The 24646-nt window shown below is 52.1% G+C and overlaps 1 protein-coding gene across 1 annotated transcript in view; it reads left to right on the top strand.

Annotated features, from left to right (window-relative positions):
• The window catches only part of NFASC (neurofascin), a 164440-nt gene that overhangs the window by 114594 nt on the left and 25200 nt on the right, over window positions 1-24646 (top strand). The window contains exons 11-25 of the mRNA XM_011990602.1: window positions 81-265; window positions 1891-2022; window positions 4530-4673; window positions 5370-5481; window positions 5854-6020; window positions 6471-6618; window positions 7869-7993; window positions 8877-8921; window positions 10185-10286; window positions 10580-10777; window positions 11585-11655; window positions 13013-13235; window positions 18656-18778; window positions 19876-20049; window positions 22490-22504. Of these exons, the coding sequence (XP_011845992.1) occupies window positions 81-265; window positions 1891-2022; window positions 4530-4673; window positions 5370-5481; window positions 5854-6020; window positions 6471-6618; window positions 7869-7993; window positions 8877-8921; window positions 10185-10286; window positions 10580-10777; window positions 11585-11655; window positions 13013-13235; window positions 18656-18778; window positions 19876-20049; window positions 22490-22504 (1964 nt within the window). The remainder of the gene's footprint in view (window positions 1-80; window positions 266-1890; window positions 2023-4529; window positions 4674-5369; window positions 5482-5853; window positions 6021-6470; window positions 6619-7868; window positions 7994-8876; window positions 8922-10184; window positions 10287-10579; window positions 10778-11584; window positions 11656-13012; window positions 13236-18655; window positions 18779-19875; window positions 20050-22489; window positions 22505-24646) is intronic.

The raw sequence follows: 24646 nt of genomic DNA, 5'->3' as shown, positions 1-24646 counted from the left end.
GGTGTCCCCAGCTCTATAGAAGAGGAGAAGGGCCATGTTTAGTGATAACTTCTTTGTTTCCTGCTTGGCGCCTCTCCTAGCCCAACACCAGACATCGCATGGTACAAGAAAGGTGGGGACCTCCCATCTGACAAGGCCAAGTTTGAGAACTTTAATAAGGCCCTGCGTATCACCAATGTCTCTGAGGAAGACTCCGGGGAATATTTCTGCCTGGCCTCCAACAAGATGGGCAGCATCCGGCACACGATCTCGGTGAGAGTAAAGGGTACGTTGTGTGTATTTCTCATTCTGATTATTTTGCCAACCCTGAACACCATGCCCACCCCTCCCTCTGAGGGTGGTTGGGGACAGAGTGAGTGGGGGAGACTTCCAGCCCACTGGCCAGTGGCTATGGCGATCTGCTATGGATGGTGTCACTCACTGGACGTGAGAGGGTGTGTGCATGCCCGTGCATGGGGCAGAGGGTATTAAGGGAAGGAGATCCACCCTGACCATCACCCAACTCTCCTTGGTGCCAACGCTCCCTCAGCAGGTGAATTTCCTCCCACGGCCCATTTGAATCATTCCCAGAGCCTTCTTTTTTCCTTTCGTTTTGCATTCCCGTTCGTGATGTGTCGCGTGAGCCCGTGCTGTCTGTGTACCTGTGCATGATGCTGTGCTGCTTTTTAAAACTGGGGAGTGCTTATGGCCAAAATTATTTTTTAAAATCCCTTCCTAACCCCCAAAGCAAAGAGGGCCCACCTGAGTGATTGCAGGCACCAGAGCGCATGTCGCCATGGGTCCCAGCCATGTGTGGCAGGCTGCATTGGTCACTGTTTGGCCTGGGACTGCACGGATGGTTGAGATGATGATGTCCGAGACCAGAGTACAGGAACTTTCTTAGCACATGGTCGATTGATCTTGTGACCTTGGTTTCAGCACCATACACAAATTAGGGAGTTCTTAGACTTTAGGGGGTGGGGGTTGGGTATCAAGATCTTTAAGAATCTGATCTGAAAGGCTCACTTCTCAGAAAAACCCACATTTCCACATATTCACAAAATTGTCCAATCAATTGAATGAGGTGGCCAGCTAAGAACTGCTCTAGCCAGGTGCGGTGCCTCACATCTGTAATCCCAGCACTTTGGGAGGCCGAGGCGGGCAGATCATGAGATCAGGAGATCAAGACCATCCTGGCCAACATGGTGAAACCCCATCTCTACTAAAATTACAAAAATTAGCTGGGCATGGTAGGGTGTGCCTGTAATCCCAACTACTCGGAAGACTGAGGCAGGAGAATTGCTTGAACCTGGGAGGTGGAGGTTGCAGTGAGCTGAGATCGCGCCCCTGAACTCCAGCCTGGGAGACAGAGCGAGACTCCATCTAAAAAAAAAAAAAAACTACTCTAACCAAAGTTCCGTGCATAAAGGAATGAATATAAGACTTTTCCTAAAGGGTCTGATCTTGCAAAACACAGATCCAGAGGGACCAGCACGGTGCCGGCTTTACCACCTTCCCTGGCGGTGGAGCCATCGGATGCACACCGCAGACACTAGTGACCTCGAAAAGCATTTGCACCCAGGCCTCCTGTGAAGATTCTGATTTAGTAGGTCTGAGACAGGTCCTAGTGTCCCTTTTTTTAAAAAAGCTCTTCCGGGGATTCTAATGAGCAGCCCCAGTTTAGAACTATTGTTCTGTGAACTCAAAATAGACAGATCAGCATCTGTGCAGCCAAGCCAGCCAGATACAGGCTGGACCAAGTTATCCCTGTGAGGACAAGCCCTGGGGCAGGTGGTGAGTGCCTGGTGCTGGGACTCAGGGGCTCCTGCCACACTAGAGGGAGACTGCTTGGTTTCTTCTGCCTGTCCCATGCCATCTAACTCCCCTGCCTGTGCCTGTCTTGTCTTCCAGCTGCTCCCTACTGGCTGGATGAACCCAAGAACCTTATCCTGGCTCCTGGCGAGGATGGGAGACTGGTGTGTCGAGCCAACGGAAACCCCAAACCCACTGTCCAGTGGATGGTGAATGGGGAACCTTTGCAATGTAAGTAGCGAGCTGTTGTCCTATCTGACTCTCATCTCTCTCCTATCAAAGGCTTCAGATTCCTGTCACTGTGCCAGCGTTGGTCACACTAGAAGTTCAGGAAAAGAGAAGCCCACTGGTGGCTGCTTCTCAGTTGCCCATCTTTTTGGACATCCCGAGAACCCTACCCTCTCTTTGTGTTACAGAACAGGAAGCCTGGAACTCTGTGGTCATATTCCCATGCTTAAGGGATTTCTGCTGTCTTGGGGTTTTTTAAATCTCTGCTTTCTTCCCCTGAAGAAGCCCAGTTGATGACCTGGGGACTGTGGCTGCATCTCTTGGGGGTTGGGCTCTGAGTGACAGCTCTGGGGCTTGGAAGGTAGAGGAGAGTTCAGTAACCCCATTGTTGGTTACTCAAGTTCTACTCTCTGCTGAGGGCAAAAGAAGAAGCAGGGTTGTACAATGATGTGAAATATTATGGTTAGATATGAGGAAGAACTGCCCCAGAAGAGCAGATGCACAGGTGCAGTTTATTGAGTAAGCTTAGACTTTGGGGACATTTAGTCCTGCCCAGGTGGATGGAGTAGATGACTCCAAGGCCCCTTATAATCAGTGGCCTTGGTCAAGTTTTCACGTCATAGACTCTCTGATTGCATTTACTTTTCCAAATGTCCTGTCCTTACTTTCTCTAAGTGGTCAGAGGAAATGTAAACAATGGTGTCAGCCAAATGGGGAAAACGTAGATGGCAAGAACTCAGAATCTAACTCAAGAACAGCAGCTGGTAGAAGCAAGTGGAGAAGGGGGGACATAGGTAGAGGAGAGGGTAAGAATTTACCTTTTTAGATATTTATTGTGTGCCACATTCTGTGCTAGATGCTGCACCCCTGTTGTTGCTTACTCTCAAACATTTAAGGTGAGGAAATAAAGTTCTCGTCAGTGCAGTGAGTTGTTCAAAATCGCATGGCTAGGAAGTGGTGAAGCTCTGGGTTGCCGTGAGTCTGCAATACAACTGCACCAGCTAGTACTGAACCTAGTTATCCCCAGTAAATGTTACTCCCCCAGCTACAAGCAGAGATATGAACACTGCCTGCCTTCTGCAGTTCTCTCCATCTTAATAGGACTTTGGGGGTAAGGCAGGCAATTGTGCTAAACTTTATAGCACCATTCAATAAAGGCAGCCCAGGACTTGCAACTGAGCCTCAGCCCTGGAAAGGTCACCTGTCACTCTCCCCAGGGAACATGTAAGGGGAGTGACTGGGAGGAAAATTGGTTGCACGAGAATTTGCCAGGCAAGGAGATGTACAAGTTGCTGGCAGTGCCTTCCTTGGCCCCTTTTCACTGACTGGTGACCCGGGCATGGATGATAAGAATGCTAACCTTGTCTTCCTTTCCCATCTGCTGATTCCCCGGTTCTGGGCTCAGACTGGCTATCTGTGGAGTGGCGCCTGCAGGGCGACTCCTGCATCCTCCGCTGACTTCCCCTGCAGGTCTGAGTGATCTTGAATGCATTTTGTAAGCTAAGTCATCAGCTTGCTAGTCCAGAAATCTTAGGAAGAAAGTCACTTTCTAGTGGTTAAAGATGAGAAAAGTGGCAATTCTTTACATTTCTAGAAAATGTTTGGTTTTACACCTCATCGTTGTTCTCTTATCTTAGCCTTCCTTAGAGTAGGGGAAAGTAGAAGTGATTCTTCCCATCTTACAGATGAAGGAAATGAGGCCCAGAAAGGTTTGTTGATTTACCCCAGATCCCAGAGTGAAGTGTGGGCAGAACAAAGACCCCTAGCCCCTCCAGCCTCTGCTCTCTGCATCCCAAGCCAGCAGTACTAGAACTGTGGGCAAGAATATCCTCTCTCAGTTTAGGACATATTTTTGGGGAGGAGCTGTGAGCTTAGGCAAATATAAGGACTCATGCCATTTTCAAGAGGCATTGGCTTATGGGTTTAACTTTGTGAATGTTTGGAGCATGCTCTCTTTAGAGGATGGGAGGGTGGTGGGTTCTGTCTATTGTATATTGCTTTGTCCTTTTCAAAACACATTTAAATATATGCACACTTGATTCAAATGGTAATAACAGTATGTGTTAGACCTTCTGTTCATCACTTTGTACATGCATAAAATCTCAGGTTATCTTCACAAAAACCCCAAGAGGTGATCTGTTATTCCCATTCTGCAGACAAGGAAACTGAAGCTCACAGAGATTGAGTGATGCTGGTAGTAAGTGATGTGGTTAGAACCCAAACTGCTTTCTGTTTCCAAAGCTAATGCTTTCAACCACACCTGCCCAATGGGTATGTAGGTTGAACAAGAATTCATATTCCATACTCTAGACTAGATTAGAAATAAACCCCACAGGTTCAGAGAAGGGCTGAAGGTCACACACAGCCCAGCAGTGGCGAGGCCAGAAGCCCTGTCATCTGGTGCTCCCCACAGCACCCCAGTTGTTCCTGGGAGCCCTGGCCAGAGCCCCAAGTGCCCTTCACCCTGCCCTTCCTATCTCTCATGAGGAACATCTCTTTCTCGTCTGTAGCGGCACCACCGAACCCAAACCGTGAGGTGGCCGGAGACACCATCATCTTCCGGGACACCCAGATCAGCAGCAGGGCCGTGTACCAGTGCAACACCTCCAACGAGCATGGCTACCTGCTGGCCAACGCCTTCGTCAGTGTGCTGGGTGAGTGTGCCCTTCGCAGCCTGTCTCCCCCTCCTCCCCACTACTGTGCAGTCTCCCCCGGGCTTGGTTATGTCATGGGGCATACTTTCTTCTCTGGGGATTGGCCAAGCTGGGTGAGGTAAGAAGATGGTGGAGAGTGGAAACATGGAGACGGGAAAAATTTTGTAAGAGGGATGGAGGACTTAAAATTCACAAAGCTGGATAAGCAGACAGTTAATTCCATCAGAGCAGTCCATCTTAGTCTTCTCCCTCCCCTGATGAAATAGAGTGGGACTGTCCCATCTCCTTGCTGTATCCATGTCGACTTCCCCTGGGTTTGCAGCTGGATCTCACAGTGGGAAATGGTTCCGAGTATATTTGCTGCACCCCTTGGGCAGGGAGAGGGTGGTGGGAGGGGTAGCTAGGAAATGCCTTAGGGCTGTGGTGGGGCAGCTACAGAACCTGCTGGATAATTTGGGGAGACCCTTTGCAAAAGCTGGATTTCAATGTAGGGTAGGTTGAGGGCAGAGGAAGGAGTAAGCTTCTCCTTCCCCACCTCATCCCTAGGGGCTTCCTGAAGGAGGGAAGTTTGATAGGGGAAGGTGCCTCAGTGCTTGGGAAGCTGCTGTAAGTAGAAGGCATGCAGAGGTGAGACTGAGGGGGAAGAAATGGAAGAGTTAGACTCAGTACTCGAGATCGGTTGTCTGGGAATTTCAGATGTCCCGCCTCGGATGCTGTCGCCTCGGAACCAGCTCATTCGAGTGATTCTTTACAACCGGACGCGGCTGGACTGCCCTTTCTTTGGGTCTCCCATCCCCACTCTGCGATGGTAAGTTCCAGGGGACCAGGCCTTCCACAGCAGGAGTCACTTGTCTCATCTTCTCCTTCCCATCTGGCCCATAGTAGGTGTTCAGCAAGACCTAGGAATCTTAAAGAGTCAAAGCTGGGAGGAAGTTGGCAGATCATCTGGATCAACCCCCTCATTGTACAGAATGGGAAATCGAGACCTAGAGAGGGATGGAGGCTTGCCAGGGCCACCTGGTGGTTAGAGGCAGACCCTCTGAGGCTCAGGGCTCCAGACTCCTAGCATGGGGCTCCTTCCACAGCCCCCACGGTCTCTCTTGATTGGCTGCTGCCCCTGCCCCTGCCCTTGGGCTGGTCCTGTCTCAGGATGCTGTGTGTTCTGCTGCTCTGTTGTGAGGTTTAAGAATGGGCAAGGAAGCAACCTGGATGGTGGCAACTACCATGTTTATGAGAATGGCAGTCTGGAAATTAAGATGATCCGCAAAGAGGACCAGGGCATCTACACCTGTGTCGCCACCAACATCCTGGGCAAAGCTGAAAACCAAGTCCGCCTGGAGGTCAAAGGTAAAGGAGAGGGTTCGCCAGTGGGAGTTTGGAAACGGGCGAGGAGGCCCTGCTCGCAGTCATCCACATGCAATATTCACGTTGAAAATGCACCACACCTATCTTTAACTTGGAATGGGCTCCCCAGTGTGCACCTGTGGAGTCCATTTAGGATCCATGTGGTCCAAAGAGAATTAGGGAAGGGAAACCTTCTGCTCACACCAACTCCCCACTACCACCCCAGAAATTACATCATATATTCCTGAGCCAGATGGAGAGGATTTGGGGCATTACCTGCTTTTGGGATTATCCACCCAGAACTCTGCTCCATTCATACCACAGCATACTCTGTTTGTGCCCCGCTCCATAGTTGGCCCGAGGCCTCGAGGGCAGGCATATGCCACTGTGTGGCCGCATGGGGATGCTGGGCAGAGAACAGGCCAGTGGCGAGTGCTCTGGGCTTCTCCACAGACCCCACCAGGATCTACCGGATGCCTGAGGACCAGGTGGCCAAAAGGGGCACCACGGTGCAGCTGGAGTGTCGGGTGAAGCATGACCCCTCCCTGAAACTCACCGTCTCCTGGCTGAAGGATGACGAGCCGCTCTATATTGGAAACAGGTTTCTCTTCCTCCCTTCCCGCTTCCTAGTGCTAGTCTGAGGCACATTTTCTTTTTCTTGCTGTTGGTGACACATGGAAGAACACAGGGACAGGGAACCCGTGTCATGCATGTCACCAAGGAGCTACTGCAGAGGGGGTGATGGCCTTGGCGACTCCCCCACTTCAGGGGAGACCCCCTCCCCAACCCTGCACAACCTCCCTCTCTCCCACCAGCTCCCTGCTTCTCTCTCCTACACCTCCTCTCTCTCCCTTTTTTCAATCTCTTCACTTCTCCTCTCCCTCTCTCCCCTCACTCCTCCTCTTTTCCCTTTCCTTTTTGTCGTCTCTTTTGCTCCTCCTCTGCATCCCAGGCTCCAGCCTTTCAGCCCTATTTGCAGTACCCCTAATCTTCAGCAGAGGGCAGGGTTGATCTGAGCCAGCTCTCAGTTCTCAGACTGAAACTGGAATGCTTTTACTACACCCATGCCTGCCCCTCTCCTCAGATCCTGATTTCACTGGTGTAGGGTAGGACTTAGGACACTGGCGGTGTTTAGAAGTCCCCCTGGGGGTTCCAGTGTGCATCAGGGTTGAGAACCGCTGTTCCAAGCCTCCCTCCCCAGGGCTCACTTTGCTTTACCTTCTTCCATCTCGGGGGAGCAAAGTTGTGCAGGGCCCTGCAGTTGGACATGGTACCAGTGGTTTCTAGCCATCATTTGACTCTTTGCAGAGGGTGTCCCCCTCTGCAAACCTTCTGGCACTCGGTGCTGACAGCTCTACAGCCCCATCCTGCTCTGCGGCCTCCCCTCTCTATGGGAGACAGTTCCGAGGAGCCAGGGGTCAGGCTGGCCTGAGCCTGGGTGCAGAGGAGACAACTCTGGGCTGAAGACAGAGAAAGCTATAAGTATGGGAAGAGAAGGAATACCAACCTGCCTTTGGGGTCATGGGCCTCATGGTGCCCTAACCTGGGAGGGGGGCACAGCACAGTAAAGGCACAGGGGCAGGCACACGTATGGCATTGGAAGGTGAAAAACGTGATTCACGGCCACTTGAGCTCCACTCACTCTCTGTTCCCCTCCATTAAGTATGATGAATGCTCCAGGTGACCGTGAAGACCTGGCCTCTGTCAAAGCATTGAGAGGGAGCCTTATATCCCCCAGAAGGAACTTCCCTTGCCCTCCTGACTCGAGAGCCCCCTCTGGGGAGAAAGCAGTGGGCAGCCCTGAGTACTCCCCTAACCTCTCCTCCGAACCCTTCTTTGGTACCTTTGTAGGATGAAGAAGGAAGATGACTCCCTGACCATCTTTGGTGTGGCAGAGCGGGACCAGGGCAGTTACACGTGTGTTGCCAGCACCGAGCTAGACCAAGACCTGGCCAAGGCCTACCTCACTGTGCTAGGTAACTGCCGTTGCTCACCCTGGCACTGACCAGCCCCACCCCCTCCCCAGCAGCCAGAGAAGCAGTGGCCCAGGACAGTTCTGAGGGCAATGCCTGCAGTCAAGAGGGCAGGTCAGGCGTGGTGATCTCTTCTTGCCTTTTGATGTCAGGGTTAGGGAGCTGCCAGTTTCAGAACAAGCTGTGCAGGACAGGTTACCTCCTGAGTGGAGTGTGACTTCTCCATGTCTCAACTGAAAGGGACCTGAGTGATACAGAGAAAGTGAAGAAGGGTTTCTTGTTGTGATCATTGTACCTTCGTTACAGCTAACTCCACCACTAAGTCAATTAGAACAATCCATCCTTAAAGCAAGATTGAGTTTGTGTTTGTGCTTCCAATGACCTCCGCCAGCCTTCCTTTCCCTCCCGCCCCATTCCTGGGTTTTGGTGGCATTTCATCTTGTGCTATGCACTGAGCAAGATGATGCCGTGTCTTCCTGGCCTGCACCCAGGCTGGACTGTAAATACTAAGCTAACCCAAACCAAGAGGAAGGAGGCCTCTCCCTTCCAGGGAAGCAGGTCCTCTGTCACCTCTGCCTCCCTGTGGGTGCCCTACTGCCACTAGCGTTGGTGCAGTGGAGAGGCACAGTTGCAGGGAGCGTGGGCCCAGGCACGAGAGTCACATTGGGATGGGAAGGAAACAGAGGTGCCACCCCCAGATGTGGAGGAAACACAGATGGCCTCTATAAGGGTAGGGGATTCCCCATGGAAGGACGGAGAAAGCCCTGCCTAGAACACCTCAGCCCAGGGGCAGCTGTCTAAGCCTCAGCTGCCTACCCCCATCCTTCTAGAACACCTTTAACCCTGGATAACCTGCTAACCTGGATAACCCGTCTTACCTTTGCAGCTGATCAGGCCACTCCAACTAACCGTTTGGCTGCCCTGCCCAAAGGTAATTCCCACTAATCACAGTCCCCTGCCAGTGCCCTCTCTTGGCACCCCGGGTGTGGAGTCTGGGAGAAGGAAGCCGCTTTGGGAAAGGGTGACAGTGTATAGGTTTGTGGGCAGCACTCCTGGCTACATGGGACCTCCTTTCAGTTGCCCACATCCACATCCCCAAGCCCAGGGCACAGCCCTATGCTGGGCTTCCTGCTCCCTACAGGGTGAGCTCGGAAGTTCTCAGCTGCTGTTTCACCCCATCCCTTGCCTCCAGCCACACTCACTGCTCCCTCAGGGTGGCCTGTCCTCCCAGCAGTCTTTCAGGTCCTGTTTGCAGGGAATGCGAAACCCTGCTCCCTTCACATCACCTGGAAACTCGTTGTTCAGCCTCCCTGCATCTGCTGCTTTCTATCCATTTATAATCTACGCACACATGCCACACACGCACGAACATGGGCCTGTGGGACTTGCCTTCCAGGTCCTTATAGTGACCATCTGAAAGATGGAAATCTGGTTCAGGGAGTCAAGATGGAGAGAAAATCTTGCCTACCCCTACCACTCAGTCACCGGATGTCTTTATCCCAGGCCAGGATGGCACTTAAACCCACTAAAGCAGTCCCAGTGAGATTCGTGCCCCTAAAAAGGTGCTGCCCTCACCCCTGTTTGCAAACCTGCTGGGCCCCTCTGTCCTGCTGTCCATCAGGGAAATTCCGAGACCAAGTCTCCATCTCCTCCCTGGTCTGGTCCCCCCTCTTTTGTCGCCCCCACTCCTCTAACCCATCTGCCCTGTTCAGCAGGCTAAGCCCTCTCCTGGGCTCCCATCTACTCAGAGCGTTGGCACACAGAGTAGAGGCCAATTATTGTGAGAAAATGGGACAGAATCCCACACTCCCTCATCAGCCTTCCTAAGTGCTGTGAGCGTGGGTCTGATGATGGGTGGCATTCCTGAATGCTTGCACTCTCAGAAGATCCACCGAGATGGGATGGCATTGGTCCCAGTTCTCTCTGTGCCCTGCATAATCCCCTTTATTCCTTGTTCCACACCCATTGATATTCTTTTGGGGGGCTGGGATTTCAGGAGTCTCCTCTTTGTTTTTCCTTGGGCCCCTGTGGGAAGGGAGTGGTCCCTGTGTTCACCCCTCAGGGCAGGCTGGGGTTGGATCCGGCTGGTGGCGAAGACCTAAACCCATCAGGGAGCTGTCCAGGGCTAGGGCCGTCACAAGGGTGGACCCGCTCTAACTCAGGAGCCCTTCGTGGTGTCTTCTTCTGCCACCAGGACGGCCAGACCGGCCCCGGGACCTGGAGCTGACCGACCTGGCCGAGAGGAGCGTGCGGCTGACCTGGATCCCTGGGGACGATAACAACAGCCCCATCACAGGTAGCTCAGGGGCCCTGTGCTCCAAAGCTGGAAAAGAGGGATGGTAACACCCTTAAACCGAAGGCCTTTCCTGGTTTCCAGTCCCACTTCTGCCTCACTTGATGTGTGCCCTGGGCTATCCTCAGAATGTACAGAGGCCTTGGTGTCTCTTCCTGAGCCTTGGGAAGAATTCTCCCTGTGCCTTTGTGTGAGAGAGATTATAAAGATCAACGGAAGCCAAGGAGGAAGTGCTTTTAAAGAAGACCACTCCTAACTGAGCTCCCGAAACAGCTCTGTTTTCCTTGCCCACTCAGACTACGTTGTCCAGTTTGAAGAAGACCAGTTCCAACCCGGGGTCTGGCATGACCATTCCAAGTACCCCGGCAGCGTTAACTCAGCCGTCCTCCGGCTGTCCCCGTATGTCAACTACCAGTTCCGTGTCATTGCCGTCAACGAGGTTGGGAGCAGCCACCCCAGCCTCCCGTCCGAGCGCTACCGAACCAGTGGAGCACGTGAGTACCCCAGGGCTGCCAGAGAAGGCTCCGAAACTCCGCACCCCAAACTCACACTGAGTTCCCCCCATCCCCAGCCATGTGAGCTTAGGTGACTTCTCCAAGGCCCGGCCTCCTCATCTGTAAAGCAGAGAGTACTAACACCTACATCACAGAGCTGTTGTGAACATGTGAGAATGTGTTTCAGGCCCTTACCATGATGCCTGGCATGTAGTAAGCACATGATAAATGCTAACTTCCAGTTTTATTATTAGTAATTCTTGATTATCTGCTTTAAAGGGGAGAGCTATGGCAAAGAGGTACAGCAGAAATACATAATTCAGTGTGAGAAATATATAAATTGGTATTACATCAGATTTCTTTTCCTAACACTCTTGGGTAGTATTTGGATTTCTGAAATCACACCAGCTCATAGAGGGTGGAGATGCTGCCCCCCAAAAAAATGTTAAATGCCAGGGATAAGTCAGTCTGGTATGAAACACATTTAGTGGATAATCCACAAAGGAGCTAATCCACACTGAGTTGGCTTACTGACCACCCACAGTGTGGAAAGCCTTATGATAAATGCTGTCTGGTAGAGGATTAAAATTCACAAGAAATTAGCCCTGCTCTGGGAGTTTAAATCTCAGCTCAGAAGGCACATCATGCACAGAGTAAGTTCATTTACACACCAGACCCAGCGTGTACATAGATGCTGAAGAAACTCGGAGCGTAGAACAGACCCATCAGGTGGGACGGAGGAAGGTTCCTTACCTTGCCCTGGTAAGGCACAAATTGGACTTGAACCTGTGTCCATTTGGGTTCCAGCCCCCGAGTCCAATCCTGGTGACGTGAAGGGAGAGGGGACCAGAAAGAACAACATGGAGATCACGTGGACGGTAAGAGGCCCTCCCAGCCCCGATGGAGCAGCTCCCCTTGCCGCAGGCACCAGGAGCCCCTCTGCCTTGATGCCCCAACACTACGAGGCCACGATGCAGTTCAGACTCTCTGGCTGGTCTTGGTGGCCATTCTTCTTTGAGAAACCAAGCTCCTGTCTGAGTTGGGCATCCAGAAACCAAACAGGACAAATGTCTAAGCATAAGATTTCAGAGAGGAGACGAGAGCAGAGGGGACCAGGGTCCACCGACTGCCAGTCTAGCCAAACGCCTAGAGGATGCAGCAAAATCAAGCGGACTTCTCTTGAAGGAGGGGGGACTGGGGTTAGACTTTAGAAAACATCTAAGCACAACACCAAACCAAGTTTTGGTGTGTTCTAAGGCCCTTTCACTGGAGATTTGTGGGAGCTGGGGAGAGACCAACATCTGAGATGTGTCCAGTACAGGCTTTCTTTTGGTCAGAGAATGGACTAGGTCATTCCAAAGACTCCCTCAGGTCTTATAAAATCCCATCTTTATGCTGGCTCACTGACTACATTTTCCAAACCGAAGTTGGAGTATGTGGTCTCAAAACGACTTTTTTCCCAAACCACTTCCCAGTCTGAGAATGCATACACAGCCACTGAAATATTAACATTTCTGAACTTCTGCCACAAGTAATGGAAACAGGGAGATGCAGTGTTTGGGATCATGACCTTCCCTGTCTTTCTGAAGGCTGCTTCCACGGCAGCCTTGGCCAAACAGGGCAACAGCAGCTGGACTGAGCCCAGATGCAGGACCCTGGTCTATGGCTCTGTATAGCAGGCTCCCAGGGGACTGACTCCTGGGACAGGCCCTTAGAAAATAAAGAGCAGAATCACACTCATGCTTAAAGAACTCTGACCTCTTGGGAAGGACAGGACAGACGCACAGAAATTTGGTAGAACTAAAGTTCATTCTGGAATTTTGAGTTCATTAGCAGGAGCCATGCTGTGGTTAATCACAACTCATTTCTTCTGACTTTGGAGAAGTTTACCTTATTGTCTATATTTTGATTTATTGTTGCTCCTGTCACAGGAAGGAGTTTTGTTGAAAATAAAACCTTTGCACCTGCAAATGTGGGTGGCTCTCAGAGTCAGAGTAACTGGGTCTCAGGTGAAGCCTTTGTCACAGAAAATCTGCATGCTGCTGGGTTCACAGGACCTTCACCTTTTGGGGGACTCACTGGGATGGGGGATGTGGTCTCCCCTACCCTGCAAGGGGGCGGGCCAGTGTTGGGCATATCTGGAAGGGATGCCTGGCACAGCAAGAGAGGGCAAGCTGTGGGTGGATCTGGGCCCCTCTCCGGCAGCCTCCCCAGCCTGTCTGTCCCTCTGCCCAGCCCATGAATGCCACCTCAGCCTTTGGCCCCAACCTACGCTACATTGTCAAGTGGAGGCGGAGAGAGACTCGAGAGGCCTGGAACAACGTCACAGTGTGGGGTTCTCGCTACGTGGTGGGGCAGACCCCGGTCTACGTACCTTATGAGATCCGAGTCCAGGCTGAAAATGACTTCGGGAAGGGTCCGGAGCCAGAATCTGTCATCGGTTACTCCGGAGAAGATTGTGAGTAGTCTCCTCCCCATCCCCCTGCCAGGACCCTTGTGGCTAGGTCGCACGAGGCCATGCTGACAGGCCAAGAAACCTGGGGTGGGTATGGGAAGATAGCCAGTTCTCAGGAAGGAGAAATGTCCTGTAGTGACCTAGAGCAGACAGGCACCCAGTCATGTCAGGCGTGGAAATATCATCATCCGAACATAGTTGGAATTATTGAATGTCATCACCCAGTCCAGAGCTGTCATTTCACAGATGTGAAAACTGAGGCCCAGAAAAGGGAAAACCCTCAGCAGTGTTCCATAGTCGTCAACGTCTGTCTTGAGAACAGAGCTCAGGTCTTCCGAGCAGTGTGCCTTACTGCTGAGCCATGCTAGTACCAAGAAAAACGTCAAGACTACCCATCCTAAAGAGGTATGATTAGACAACTCCACAGGAAGCAGGGCAGCAGGCCAGAGGTTCCCCCAGGGAAGCCTTGAGGGATTGGGAGGCCTCCTCAGCACCAGACAGGAGCGCCCCAACCAGCCCCTGCTGGTGCTCCCGCTGCGGCTCCCAGCCCTGGGAACTGAGCACAGAAAGAGAAGGTCTTTGGGGGCTGGCCCCTGGTAAAACAACAAGATTCTGGTCATATACAGGGATATAATATGCCTGGCTTCCCAGACGATGGTGGCCTCGCTGTCCCCAGCACATCAGTCCCGTAGGCTGCTAAACAAAGCAGGGATGTCAGGGAGTCCCCTCCTGGCTGAGGGCCTTTGCGCCCTGTTGGGTCTGGGTCTGATGGAAGAAGAGATCATGTAGGTGGATGGAGTGGGCAGAAGGAAGTGGGGAGGGACAGTCTTGGGTGGGGGGAATTTAGAAGGAGCCGTCAAGAGTAGGGTCCGTGGCGTTCCTAACAGTGAGATGGAAGAAGGCAGGGGTGGGCCCTGGGCCCCACTTTCCCAGAGGTGATTATGGATTGGACTCACAAGGGAGATCAGCAAAGAGGGTCAGCAGGTCCTCTGTCCATCCCACTCCTCACCTCCATGGTGGCGGGCACTTCAGACAGGAGCCCAGTGGTACTACTGGATGGTAAGTGCAGAAAGGGTGGCATCTGGTCATGGATTCCATGGACCAGCCCACAGTTTCCATTGCATGCTCCTACCCTGCAGCCCATGCTCTGATGGATTAGAGGGGACGAGGCAGAGCTGCTTTTGCGGCAGAGTGGAGAAAACAGGGACAAGAATCAGTTATAGGGGAGGGAGAGGGCTTCCCTTTCCAGGTAGTCGCAGGGTCAGAATCACTTCCTGAACTAGATTAGGGCATCTTCAACCTGTGGGTAATGTTTCCTGCCAGGAAACAGATGCACTCTCAGCAGGTACTATTTATCACGTGTGGACAGAGTTAGAGGGAAAATGGCAAGATATGTGATCCACCTTAAAGGCTGGCAGCAGTAGGAAGCCATTATACCACTCTGAGCCTCCATGGACGGGGATAGATGAGTCCACAGCCTGCAAGGACCACCCTCAGGAGCCATGGCCTTAGGTAGAAGAGTACAAGGCTGTCAACCTGTAGCCCAGGAAAGAGGAACCCAGGGGAATTGGTACCCACCCTTCCTCTCCTCCTGCCCTGGGGCCTCCTGTTGGCACCTGCTATTGGTTAAACCCATCTGGCAGCCTGAGAACATGGGAGCCCCACTGATAAGGTCCAGCGAGGGCAACCTCCCAGGACACGGAGCAGGGTGAAGAAGGGTGGAGGATGAAATGAAGGGGCAGATGGAAACTACCCAGCACAGGAGGGGGCAAATGACTGCCCTCTAAACATGTAGGCAGAGTCGCTTCCACCTGGACTGCCACCCTTTTGTCCTGAGCCTTCCCCACCACCTTTTCAAGTACTGTCTGATGGAGGAGACGTGGCCCCTGCCCTCATGGAATGCTCAGTGTTGAGTGGAGTGCAGGTCCAGGCCAGCAGAGAAAAAGTCAGAAGCAACCCTAGAGTCCTGCCTGTATAACCAACTCTCTATCCCGACACATTGCAGATCCCAGGGCTGCGCCCACTGAAGTTAAAGTCCGAGTCATGAACAGCACAGCCATCAGCCTTCAGTGGAACCGCGTCTACCCCGACACGGTCCAGGGCCAGCTCAGAGAGTACCGAGTGAGGAAGCCAGCTCTGGACTCACCTAACCACCCAGCTCACTAACCAGGGCCAGGGGTAGCAAATGCGGGGCATAAGGTATTTGAAAGAAATCTTAGGGATATTTATTGAATCCAAGGTTGACTTAAAAAGATAATGTCTAGAGTTAGATGTTCAAAAATATACCTAGAAAAAAAAATTATATACATGATATATTTTATATACACACACATCTGGATTTAAAATTAAAACCCACTAAATTTAAATTTTAAAAGTTGTATATTATATATATTATATATGTATAATATATATATACACACACACACACAGATGTGTCCAGCAGATATGCTGAGAGATTCTGCTCAGCAGAAAATCACGTGAAAGGCGGTGGGTTTGGGTTGGTGTTGCGTAGCACATTGCGTTTGGAATACATGCATGAGTGGGCAAAAATGTATCTTCAGAGCAGTGTTGAGGCACCGCTGAGCTACACCCCTCCCCTATCCCAATGGTCCCTACTGGGCTCCTTATCTCCTAAGCCACAACTAACAGGCAAAGCCACTGAAAGCGTGCAAATGCCCTCCCTGTTGTCGCAGCCAACTCCAGATAACCCAGTATATGGAATTTCAAGGCCCTTGGCTTCTCCCTGCCTGAGAGCAGTTTCTGCTCAATCGTCCATCCTCTTCAAAAGGGTGAGCTCAGATGGGAAGAAGAGAGAGAGCACCCAGGGTATACACGGCGCTCCCTTCTGAGTAGCACTAATTAAAAGTTGGCTGGAAAGTGAGGGAGGGAGGCAGTAACTGTGATTAATGCAGGTTCTGTGGCCTCAGAGGCCATCAAGAGTTGGCTGATGGACAGTTGGAGGCAGAGCAAGAGAGGCTAGTCTCTTCCTGGGAAATGAATTTGGCCAGTAGGGGAAAGAAGGCAATGTGATGTGTACACTTGAATGAGCTCTTCCCCACAGTTGACTTGTACCCTTAACCTACTTGCTTAGAGATTTTTCTGGCTAAAGCTCCCCATGGGTCCCCCTCTAAGTCTGGACTCCTTCCTACCTTGCCACGGGCAGCCTGGGAGACACTGGCGTGGCCACCTGACCTATGGCTTCTTACCCACTGCTAATTAAAGACCTCATGTTGCCCAAACTCATTCCACTGTCCCCTCCAACACTACCATCTTCCATAGCTGTCCCTTCCCATCCAAGCTCTGCTACCATGCAGCCTGGCATCCCACTGACTTGGACATGTGACTGTCTCATCCCTAAAGGTCTTTCAACAATATGAAAAGAAATCATTTTACTTCAAAGGATTAAATCAACCTTTCTCATGTTCAGACTTCCGGGGGTAACTTGTTACCTTTCAACTGCTGCCTGCCGTCAATCTAAACTATACTAATCCAATTCAAGGTGATGTGGTCTTTGAGCACAGAGTGGAGCTTTCCATGCCTGGACCCTTGGCTCACTATTTTTGGTTCTGGCACGGACTCCCTGAGCAACCTGGTACCCACCTTGGAAATCAGTCTCATGATGGAGCAGCTCAGATGTAAGTTTGGCCAACTTGCTCTTTCCCCAAAGACGTGGCATGGATCAGAAAATAATTGGAACCAAAACCCTTATTTCTTGTTTAATATAAATTCATGTTCATGAGTGGCTGATGAGTGGGGATTAAAAGGCTGCTTCCTCAGCCTGGATAGGACTGATGAGGTCATTTGGGACTTGGAGGCTGTAGCAAGCAAAGGAAAGACCGGTCACTACCACCACCACTAACAACTAACCCGGCCCTGCCTGCCTGACCCCTCACCAGCCTGCCTCTGTCCCGAAGGCCTACTACTGGAGGGAGAGCAGCTTGCTGAAGAACCTGTGGGTGTCTCAGAAGAGACAGCAAGCCAGCTTCCCTGGTGACCGCCTCCGTGGCGTGGTGTCCCGCCTCTTCCCCTACAGTAACTACAAGCTGGAGATGGTTGTGGTCAATGGGAGAGGTGATGGGCCTCGCAGTGAGACCAAGGAGTTCACCACCCCGGAAGGAGGTAGGTCTGGCCTGCAGCTCTTCAGGGTGGGGCAGGAGAAGGGTGGCACACACCTCGGGCCTGGAGAAACTCCAGCGTGGCTCGGCATGGATGGCACAAGGCGACTTCTTCGAGGCCTCCAGGGGCAGATGACCTGCAAGCTGAGCCTCTACAGCCATTCCCAGAGCACCATCACCAAGGTGACCTGCCCTGCCAGGAGGTTGTATCTCAAGAGAAGACCTGTGAGGTCTGCTGACATAATTCCAGACGGACTATGCAGACTGATCCCCAAGGGCACGGCGGGCGCCTGGGCTGCCCCACCACCTTCCGAGGCAGAAGGCAGCTGTCCATCCTGACTGCCAGGAGCCATCTGATTTGTTTGCCAGCACCCAAGGCCTTCACGGTTCTCCCCACATGTTCTCAAGAAGCTGTCACTGAGATAGTCAGTGTGTGTGTGCGGTGGCTCTGCAGAGGGATACCCAAGTGTAGCCCCGCCTTCTGCAGGCCCATGGTTTCACAAGGCCCTGGGGTCAAAACCCCTGTTTTTTGTTTCACATAAATTCAAGTTCATGAATTAAGAGATGACTGCAAAGTTCCTGGTTCATTTCCCTGTTCTTGCCAGTCTTCTTTTATCTGCTTTGCATCTGTTTCGTCCTCCTCCATTTCTCCTCCCTCCTCCTTTAATTTTTATTTTCCCCATTTTTCCTCTTCTCTTCCTCCTGTCCTCTGTTCTTCCCTCTTGTTCTCTTTATCCTTGTCTTTCCCTTGCCTTGGTTTGGTTTTCATCATTGGCCTCTCCCTAACACTCCCGCCCTCCCACCTCTTCTGAATGTTCCACCCTGGGTTTCTGTCTCCTTAACCCTGAACCCAACATTCTCAGCTCAGAAGCCTGGGCCTGCTGCCTGGACCCAGTGATGAGAATCCTTGTCTGATGATAGGGAACTGCAGCCTCTGTACAAAACAGCTGTAAGTGGTTCTCTACCAAGGAATGGTTCTGCCCAATTTAGAGGTGTCTTTGCAGAATCAGAGCCTAATGTGTGCTTAATCCACGGTAGTTGCTAGAAGAAAACCTGATTTACTTCTTCCTCTCTTAAAAAGCAGAGTCTGAGCTATGTTTGTCTTCAGACCTGGAGGAAATGGCATCCTGGATGGGGCAATGGGCTCCGGTCGTCTCATGGTTCTCCCTGGCTTCAGTTTAGCAGTGTCCAGCATGGGGGTTGTCCAGAGGTCAATGCCTTCATACTTGTGCTTTGTTTTTTTTGTGTTTTCCTCATCCTTCCTGCCCCCTCCCCCTCATCTCCCCTGCTCTCTCCTCCTTCCCCAAGTACCCAGTGCCCCCAGGCGTTTCCGAGTCCGGCAGCCCAACCTGGAGACAATCAACCTGGAATGGGATCATCCAGAGCATCCAAATGGGATCATGACTGGATACACTCTCAAATACGTGGCCTGTACGTTCTGCCCTTCCCTTTCTCTTAGATAATCTGGGAACCAGAAACCCCATTCTCACCACTTTTCCTAAGTACTCAAGGTAGAAAGCCTGTGGGTGCAGATGGCATTGTGGAGGGATGGAGGGACCAATGAAACAGTTCCCAGTAGGATTAGGGGAGGCAGGTGGGACTCAATCCCTGCTCTCCTTGCATAGTTCTGCCTGCAGGGAGCTTCTAGTCTCACTGATGAGACAAAGGGAACTCCAGTCTAATGAGGGAGACAGCCATGGCCTTTAGGGATCTTTCGTAGTCTCCAACACGTACAGAGTCTAGGAGAGAGAGTTCCTCAGCCTCTGGAGCTTCCACCTGATGGCATAGACAGTATACTCACAGGAGTCCACAGACAGTCAGGACACCCCTTGACAAGGTGTCATTTATGATAAGGGAGTTGCATGTAAAGCTGCCTGGTGACTGTAGGGTGACCCGAATTGGGAGCCTGGGTTGGAAAGACCCCACCTCAAGAGCTCAGCATCACCGTGCAGGGACAGGAGTACCATTACATTTGAAACACGTTAGGCCTTCAAAAGTAGGTAACATACCTCGTTGGGAAACTCAAAGAGCCAAATGATGTGTTGTTAGCAATTTTAATAGCCAACTGTGTGCTTGTATGCTGTTCGGCATTGATCTCTGGACCAGACCCTTTCACCCTTTGAGGTCCATTGAATAGGCATTTTACAAAGGAGGCATTAAAAATCAAAAGGCCTAGTGGTGTTGCCCTAGTTCTGTTTGAAAGGAAGAAAGAAAGTGAAGAGTTTTGTCCTTGTTGAAAGGGCTTAAGAATATAAACGGAATCTTTCTGAATCAGCCACATAACTCTTCAGTGAGCTAGAGACAACAGGATCAGTGAAGAAGGATTAACCCTGGGTGTAATCAAAGGGCCCAGAGGGAGTTCTCGCCCAGCGCTCTGCCTTTGAACCAAGCCTTTAAGATCACCAGGCAGGTGCTATCATTTCCCTTTCCAGCAAAGTCAGGAAGGTGTTCTCCCTCCAGCTTGCAGATTATATAACCCATCAATAAACGTTGCTAAAGTTTAATTCCACTTACCTCTGTCTCCCCAGTTAACGGGACCAAAGTAGGAAAGCAGATAGTGGAAAACTTCTCTCCCAATCAGACCAAGTTCACGGTGCAAAGAACGGACCCCGTGTCACGCTACCGCTTTACCCTCAGCGCCAGGACGCAGGTGGGCTCTGGGGAAGCCGTCACGGAGGAGTCACCAGCACCCCCGAATGAAGGTAGGTGCATGGCGGCAGCCCCTGGGGTAAAAGGTCCTGGCTAGTTCAGAGGCCTAGAGAAACACACTGAGGTCAGTAGCTGGCTGCCTGGGATGGAGAGGAAATGGGGCTTGCAAGTCCTCAAGCCCTTGGTAGGTGAGAACCCATCTTAATGTGTGAGAGGTAGGTGCTGGTGTTGGATCTGGAGGCCAGCTGTCCTTGGACCTCTGTGATCACACCTGGGTCCCCACTTGCCCTGACTTGCTGAGTCACTTGACATCTATCATCTTTCCTTCTTGTAGAGGAATAAGGAAGAGAGCATGAGTTGAGAAATGAGAGAAAGCATAATGAACTCCAAAGAACAGTGAGTGTTCACCTCTTGAGGGAGGCAGGAATATGATTGTGAGTGCCCCATGAGGGCTCTGGGGACAACCTTCTTTCTTGGAAGGCACATGGGTTCAAGGAGGTAAGGGAAACCATCATGATGACGCTGCTTACTGGCATCGTGAGTAGAGCAGAGAATATGGTCCCTCCTTGCAGCCTGAATCAGATGCGTTGTCAGGCTGCAGAGAGGAGGAGGAGTTAGGAAACAGCCGTTTGCCAAGCCAGCTTCACAAAGAGCAAATGAGTTCTTCATCTCCTGGGTCCAGGCGTCATCTGGCAGCATTTCATCCGCCACCGGAGCTGCACCTGCCTGAGGACTCCACTAGAGGGGGCTCCAGGCTCACCCGCACACACGCTGGCGTCAGGCGGAATGTGCAACCTGGGACCTCCGGAGGAGGCAAGGCTGCAAAAACCTCAATACTGGCTCACCACCTAGGAAAGGCTGGGGACCCCTGTGTGTCTCCAGAGATACAACGGTCAATTCAACAGCCATTTCTTGAGCGCCCACAATGTGAGGTGCCAGACACTGCCACACACAAGGGATATACAAAGGTAATAAGAAGCTCACACCATCTAGAGGGGGAGCCATCTATAAGAATATCTAATTGCATGTCTAAATGAGGGGGCGCAGTGGCTGGGCAGAGTGGGGGATTCAGTCTTCATGGGAAAACTCCAGAGAAGAGGTGATGTGAGTGGGCACCCTGGAATCTGAGAAGTCATTGTGTCTAGTGCTTTCCACAGAAGGGTCAGGTCCCGCCGCCTGGCCCAGGCCCAGACAGGGGTCTCCTGAGTGCCACCCCCACCTGCATTCCAGGAGAGCATCAGTGCTGCCTTCTCTGGGGCTACCAGGCCTGCTGCGTCACCCCGGGCTCCCAGGCAGCTTCACAAGTTGCCCACATCCTTCCCCAGCCCCACCACTCTAGCCAGCACACCAGCGCTGAGGCGGGAGAAGAGGGGCCAGGCAGAAGCAGAGAAAGGCTGACAGCCCTCTCTGCATCCCTCTCCGGGCTCAGAAACCAGGAGTGAGTCACACAACCAGCTCTCCCTGCCACTGTGCTCTTCTGCACTCTCCCAAGCCCCTGGGCACTCGGGAAATTTATTAGGGCAAGGGGACTTAGGTTAGTGACTGATGTGTGTCTGTTACCAAAGGCCAGGCCAGGCTGTGATGCACTTTCTTGATTACTCAATTCTGCAAGTAGATAGATAAAGAGAGCCCCTTCTTCCCTCCCTATGTGCACCCCAATACAGAACATCAGATAAACAAAGCCCCATTGTCCAGCCCCAGTAACCACCACAGAGAATGTTCTGCAGCCCCAGCGGACAAGAGGACAAAGAGAGACTTTGTTCTTAACTTAGGGCTTTGCAGAAAATTCAAGAATTTCACTTAGGGCTCTCAGTCCAAACTTGGGTTTCTAACTTCATAAAGTCCAACTGGAAGGGAAGAATTGGAGGGACGGAATACCAGGAGAGGGGCTCCAGGCTCCGTCCTTCAAAGTTCCTGCCTTCCAAGGTTGCGATGGTGTGGAGTGGGTGCAGCTGAACACGCTCCCTCTCTCGTATCCATCCCACTATTCAGCATCTTCCCCTGAAGACAGAAACCATCCTTTTGACTGGAGTTGATTTCCTCCCACACCACCTACTCCTTATCCCCTCAACCCCTGGCATCATGGAGGGTCACCCAGCCTGCTCAAAGGTCATGCCAACCTAGCCAGAGCAGGATATGCTATTGAGGACAGAACTGGGAACATAATCCTCTGAGTGGACTGTCTCTGCAGCCACCTCTTAGATGTCCAGTCCTTGAGTCGAGGTAGAAACAGCGTGTTAGAAAGGTCTCCAAGGCCCAGGTGGAAAGGTTTCTGTAGGAACATGCCTGACTCAGGTGGAGTTGACCGTGAACCCTGAATACCAGTTGGCATCCTCAGGCCAGCAGCCAGCACCTGGCCATGCCGTCTGCATAAGGTTTGGGCTGGAACCTTCTCTGCTTGCTTGTCCTGTGGTTTCACTTGTGCTCTGTTTTCTCTTCCCTTTTCCATCCTTTCTCCCTCTGTCTGGCCATCTTGGGCGCTGTGTTCTGAAGCTACTCCAACCGCAGGTACCGTACCAGCATCGGAGGTAATGGGCATGGCATGGGGCAATGCAGGCGGAGCCCAGCCAGGGTGGACAAGGAGGGAGAGGCTGAGGCTGAAAGCATGCTCCAGACTCACCCTTTCAGTGGCTGGGAAGCCAGATTGTCAAGCGGGATGTGTGTGGAGGATGGGACCAGAGGAGAGCAAGCCCGCTTTCCCCCCTTCCCAAACTATTTGCCCCCTGCTGAGAAAGAGAATGGCTCAGCAGGGGTCCCACACACACCGGCCCTGACCTGCTCTCTGGAGCTGCAGTTTGATTCTGACACTGAGTAGATTACTTCCCGTTAACCACCTGAGCCCTTGCCTGGACTTGACAGCTCAGAGCAGTGTCCCCAGCTGTGGCTCTAGAAGGCGTGCTGCAGCAGAAGCAGGGACAGCTGGCTCCTGGTGGGGCTGCCATCTCCTGAAAGGGTGAGCGCGGTGTGCATGCCGGCTTTGCATGCTGCATGGGGGCCTGGCACTGGCTCTGCCAGCCACCACGGGCTCTGCTCAGTGAGAACAAGCAAGCACGTCCATGGATAGGGCCAGGTGCTCCAGTTCCTGGAGTCTCAGCAGGCACTGTGGGCTGAGTATCTCCTCACCCTTCAGAAACCCAGCGTTTCCAAGTCTTTAGCATTAAGAACAGTCTCCACTCTCGGGGTGTGGGAGGTAGATCTACAGTGGACTGAGGTGCTGGGCAGCTCTGGGCTTAGGACCTGCTAATCAAGTTACTCCTCTCTAGTCCTCATGTCATGGGTTTGAGGGCCATCAAAGGGCTCTTCATCACAGGAGGCCAGTCCTCAGGCTGGAGAAACGAGGCAGGGGACCCCAGGGTTCCTTTTCAGGCCCTCCTCTGAGCCTGAATTACATAGATGGGAAATGAGAACAGGATTCACCCTGGCAGAGCAAAGGCTACGAGCAAGCGCTCACCAGAGCCTCCTTACATGCCAGGCAGTGGAGGGAGAACTGAGGACCGGGCCAGGAATCTGAGGGTTGGCTTATGAAGGGGATGCCACCTTGCCCAATTCGATTTCTTCCTCGCCTTTGCTTATTCATCCGCACCCCCATCCTATGTTGATTCTATTTCTGTTGCACAGCTGCTTCCTTCAGTTTGTGTATGTTTTGTGGTCAGATCTGTGGATGGTGAGCTGCCATCATCCTTCCCTCTCTCCCTCAGTCCTCACAATCACCACCACCCCAGTGCCTCCCCACAAAGTCTGAACACCCCTGTGAAGATGTGAGGCAGAGAGGTGATCCTAAGCCTGGGGACCAGGGTGAGGGCCATCCTTGCCACACTGGGGCCTCCCTGACTTCCTGCTTGAAGTTTACATAAGTCTCTCCCATGACGAAGAGGAAACGCAGGGAGGGCATCAGGCGAATCAGCTGCAAGCTCATTGGAGAAGCAGCTCCCCGTCCATCTCCCCCATTCTGGCACCCTAGGACCCAAGGCAGGTGGGCCTGGTGGCAGGCAGTCTGTCTTGTTCAGTGGGCATCTGTGCTGGCCTGTGCTGCCCCTCTACTGAGTGGGTGAGAGGTATCTTTGCAATCACCCTGCTTCCTACTTCCCACTTAGAGAAGATCTACACTCAGGCAGCATGAGCTCACGGTCTCAATCAAATGTTTCCTGGGCTCCGGCTTCCACGTGACATGGCAGTGGAGGCAGATTGCACTTTTTGGGAAATGAGATGTGCTGATAACATCAGCTGTTCTCAGCTTTAAATGCGTAAGAACCTTCTGCACAATGAGCAGGTGCCAAGCAACAAAACTCGGGTTCCATGTTTTTGACGTGGACCTGGCGTCCGGCCCACTGCTGTCTTCCCTCTCGTCCTCTCCAAACCTGGGCACTGTTTCCCCAAACTGCTCTGTTCATCTCTCACCCAGTGAAGATAATCCCTGTCATCCACCTGTATCTGCAGTCTCTTAGGATTGCTGCCCATCTGTCTGACAATCTGTGATTTGGCCGGCGTAGTCAACATGCCATGTGGACATTTTTGGACTAAACCTTTCACCTTGGAATGTCTAGGAAGTGCTGTCCTCTTCTTTGACCCAGCTTAGGTCTGCAGATGTTTGGTGGGCTCTTGATAGGTGCCCTGTTCCGTGGCAGGTTCTGGGACAGAAAGATGAATGAC

Source organism: Mandrillus leucophaeus, unplaced genomic scaffold (genome assembly GCF_000951045.1).
Source record: "Mandrillus leucophaeus isolate KB7577 unplaced genomic scaffold, Mleu.le_1.0 Scaffold38, whole genome shotgun sequence".
Taxonomy (NCBI): Eukaryota; Metazoa; Chordata; class Mammalia; order Primates; family Cercopithecidae; genus Mandrillus; species Mandrillus leucophaeus.
The sequence above is the reverse complement of the archived record's forward strand: the minus strand, read 5'-3'. Positions and strand labels throughout refer to the sequence as shown.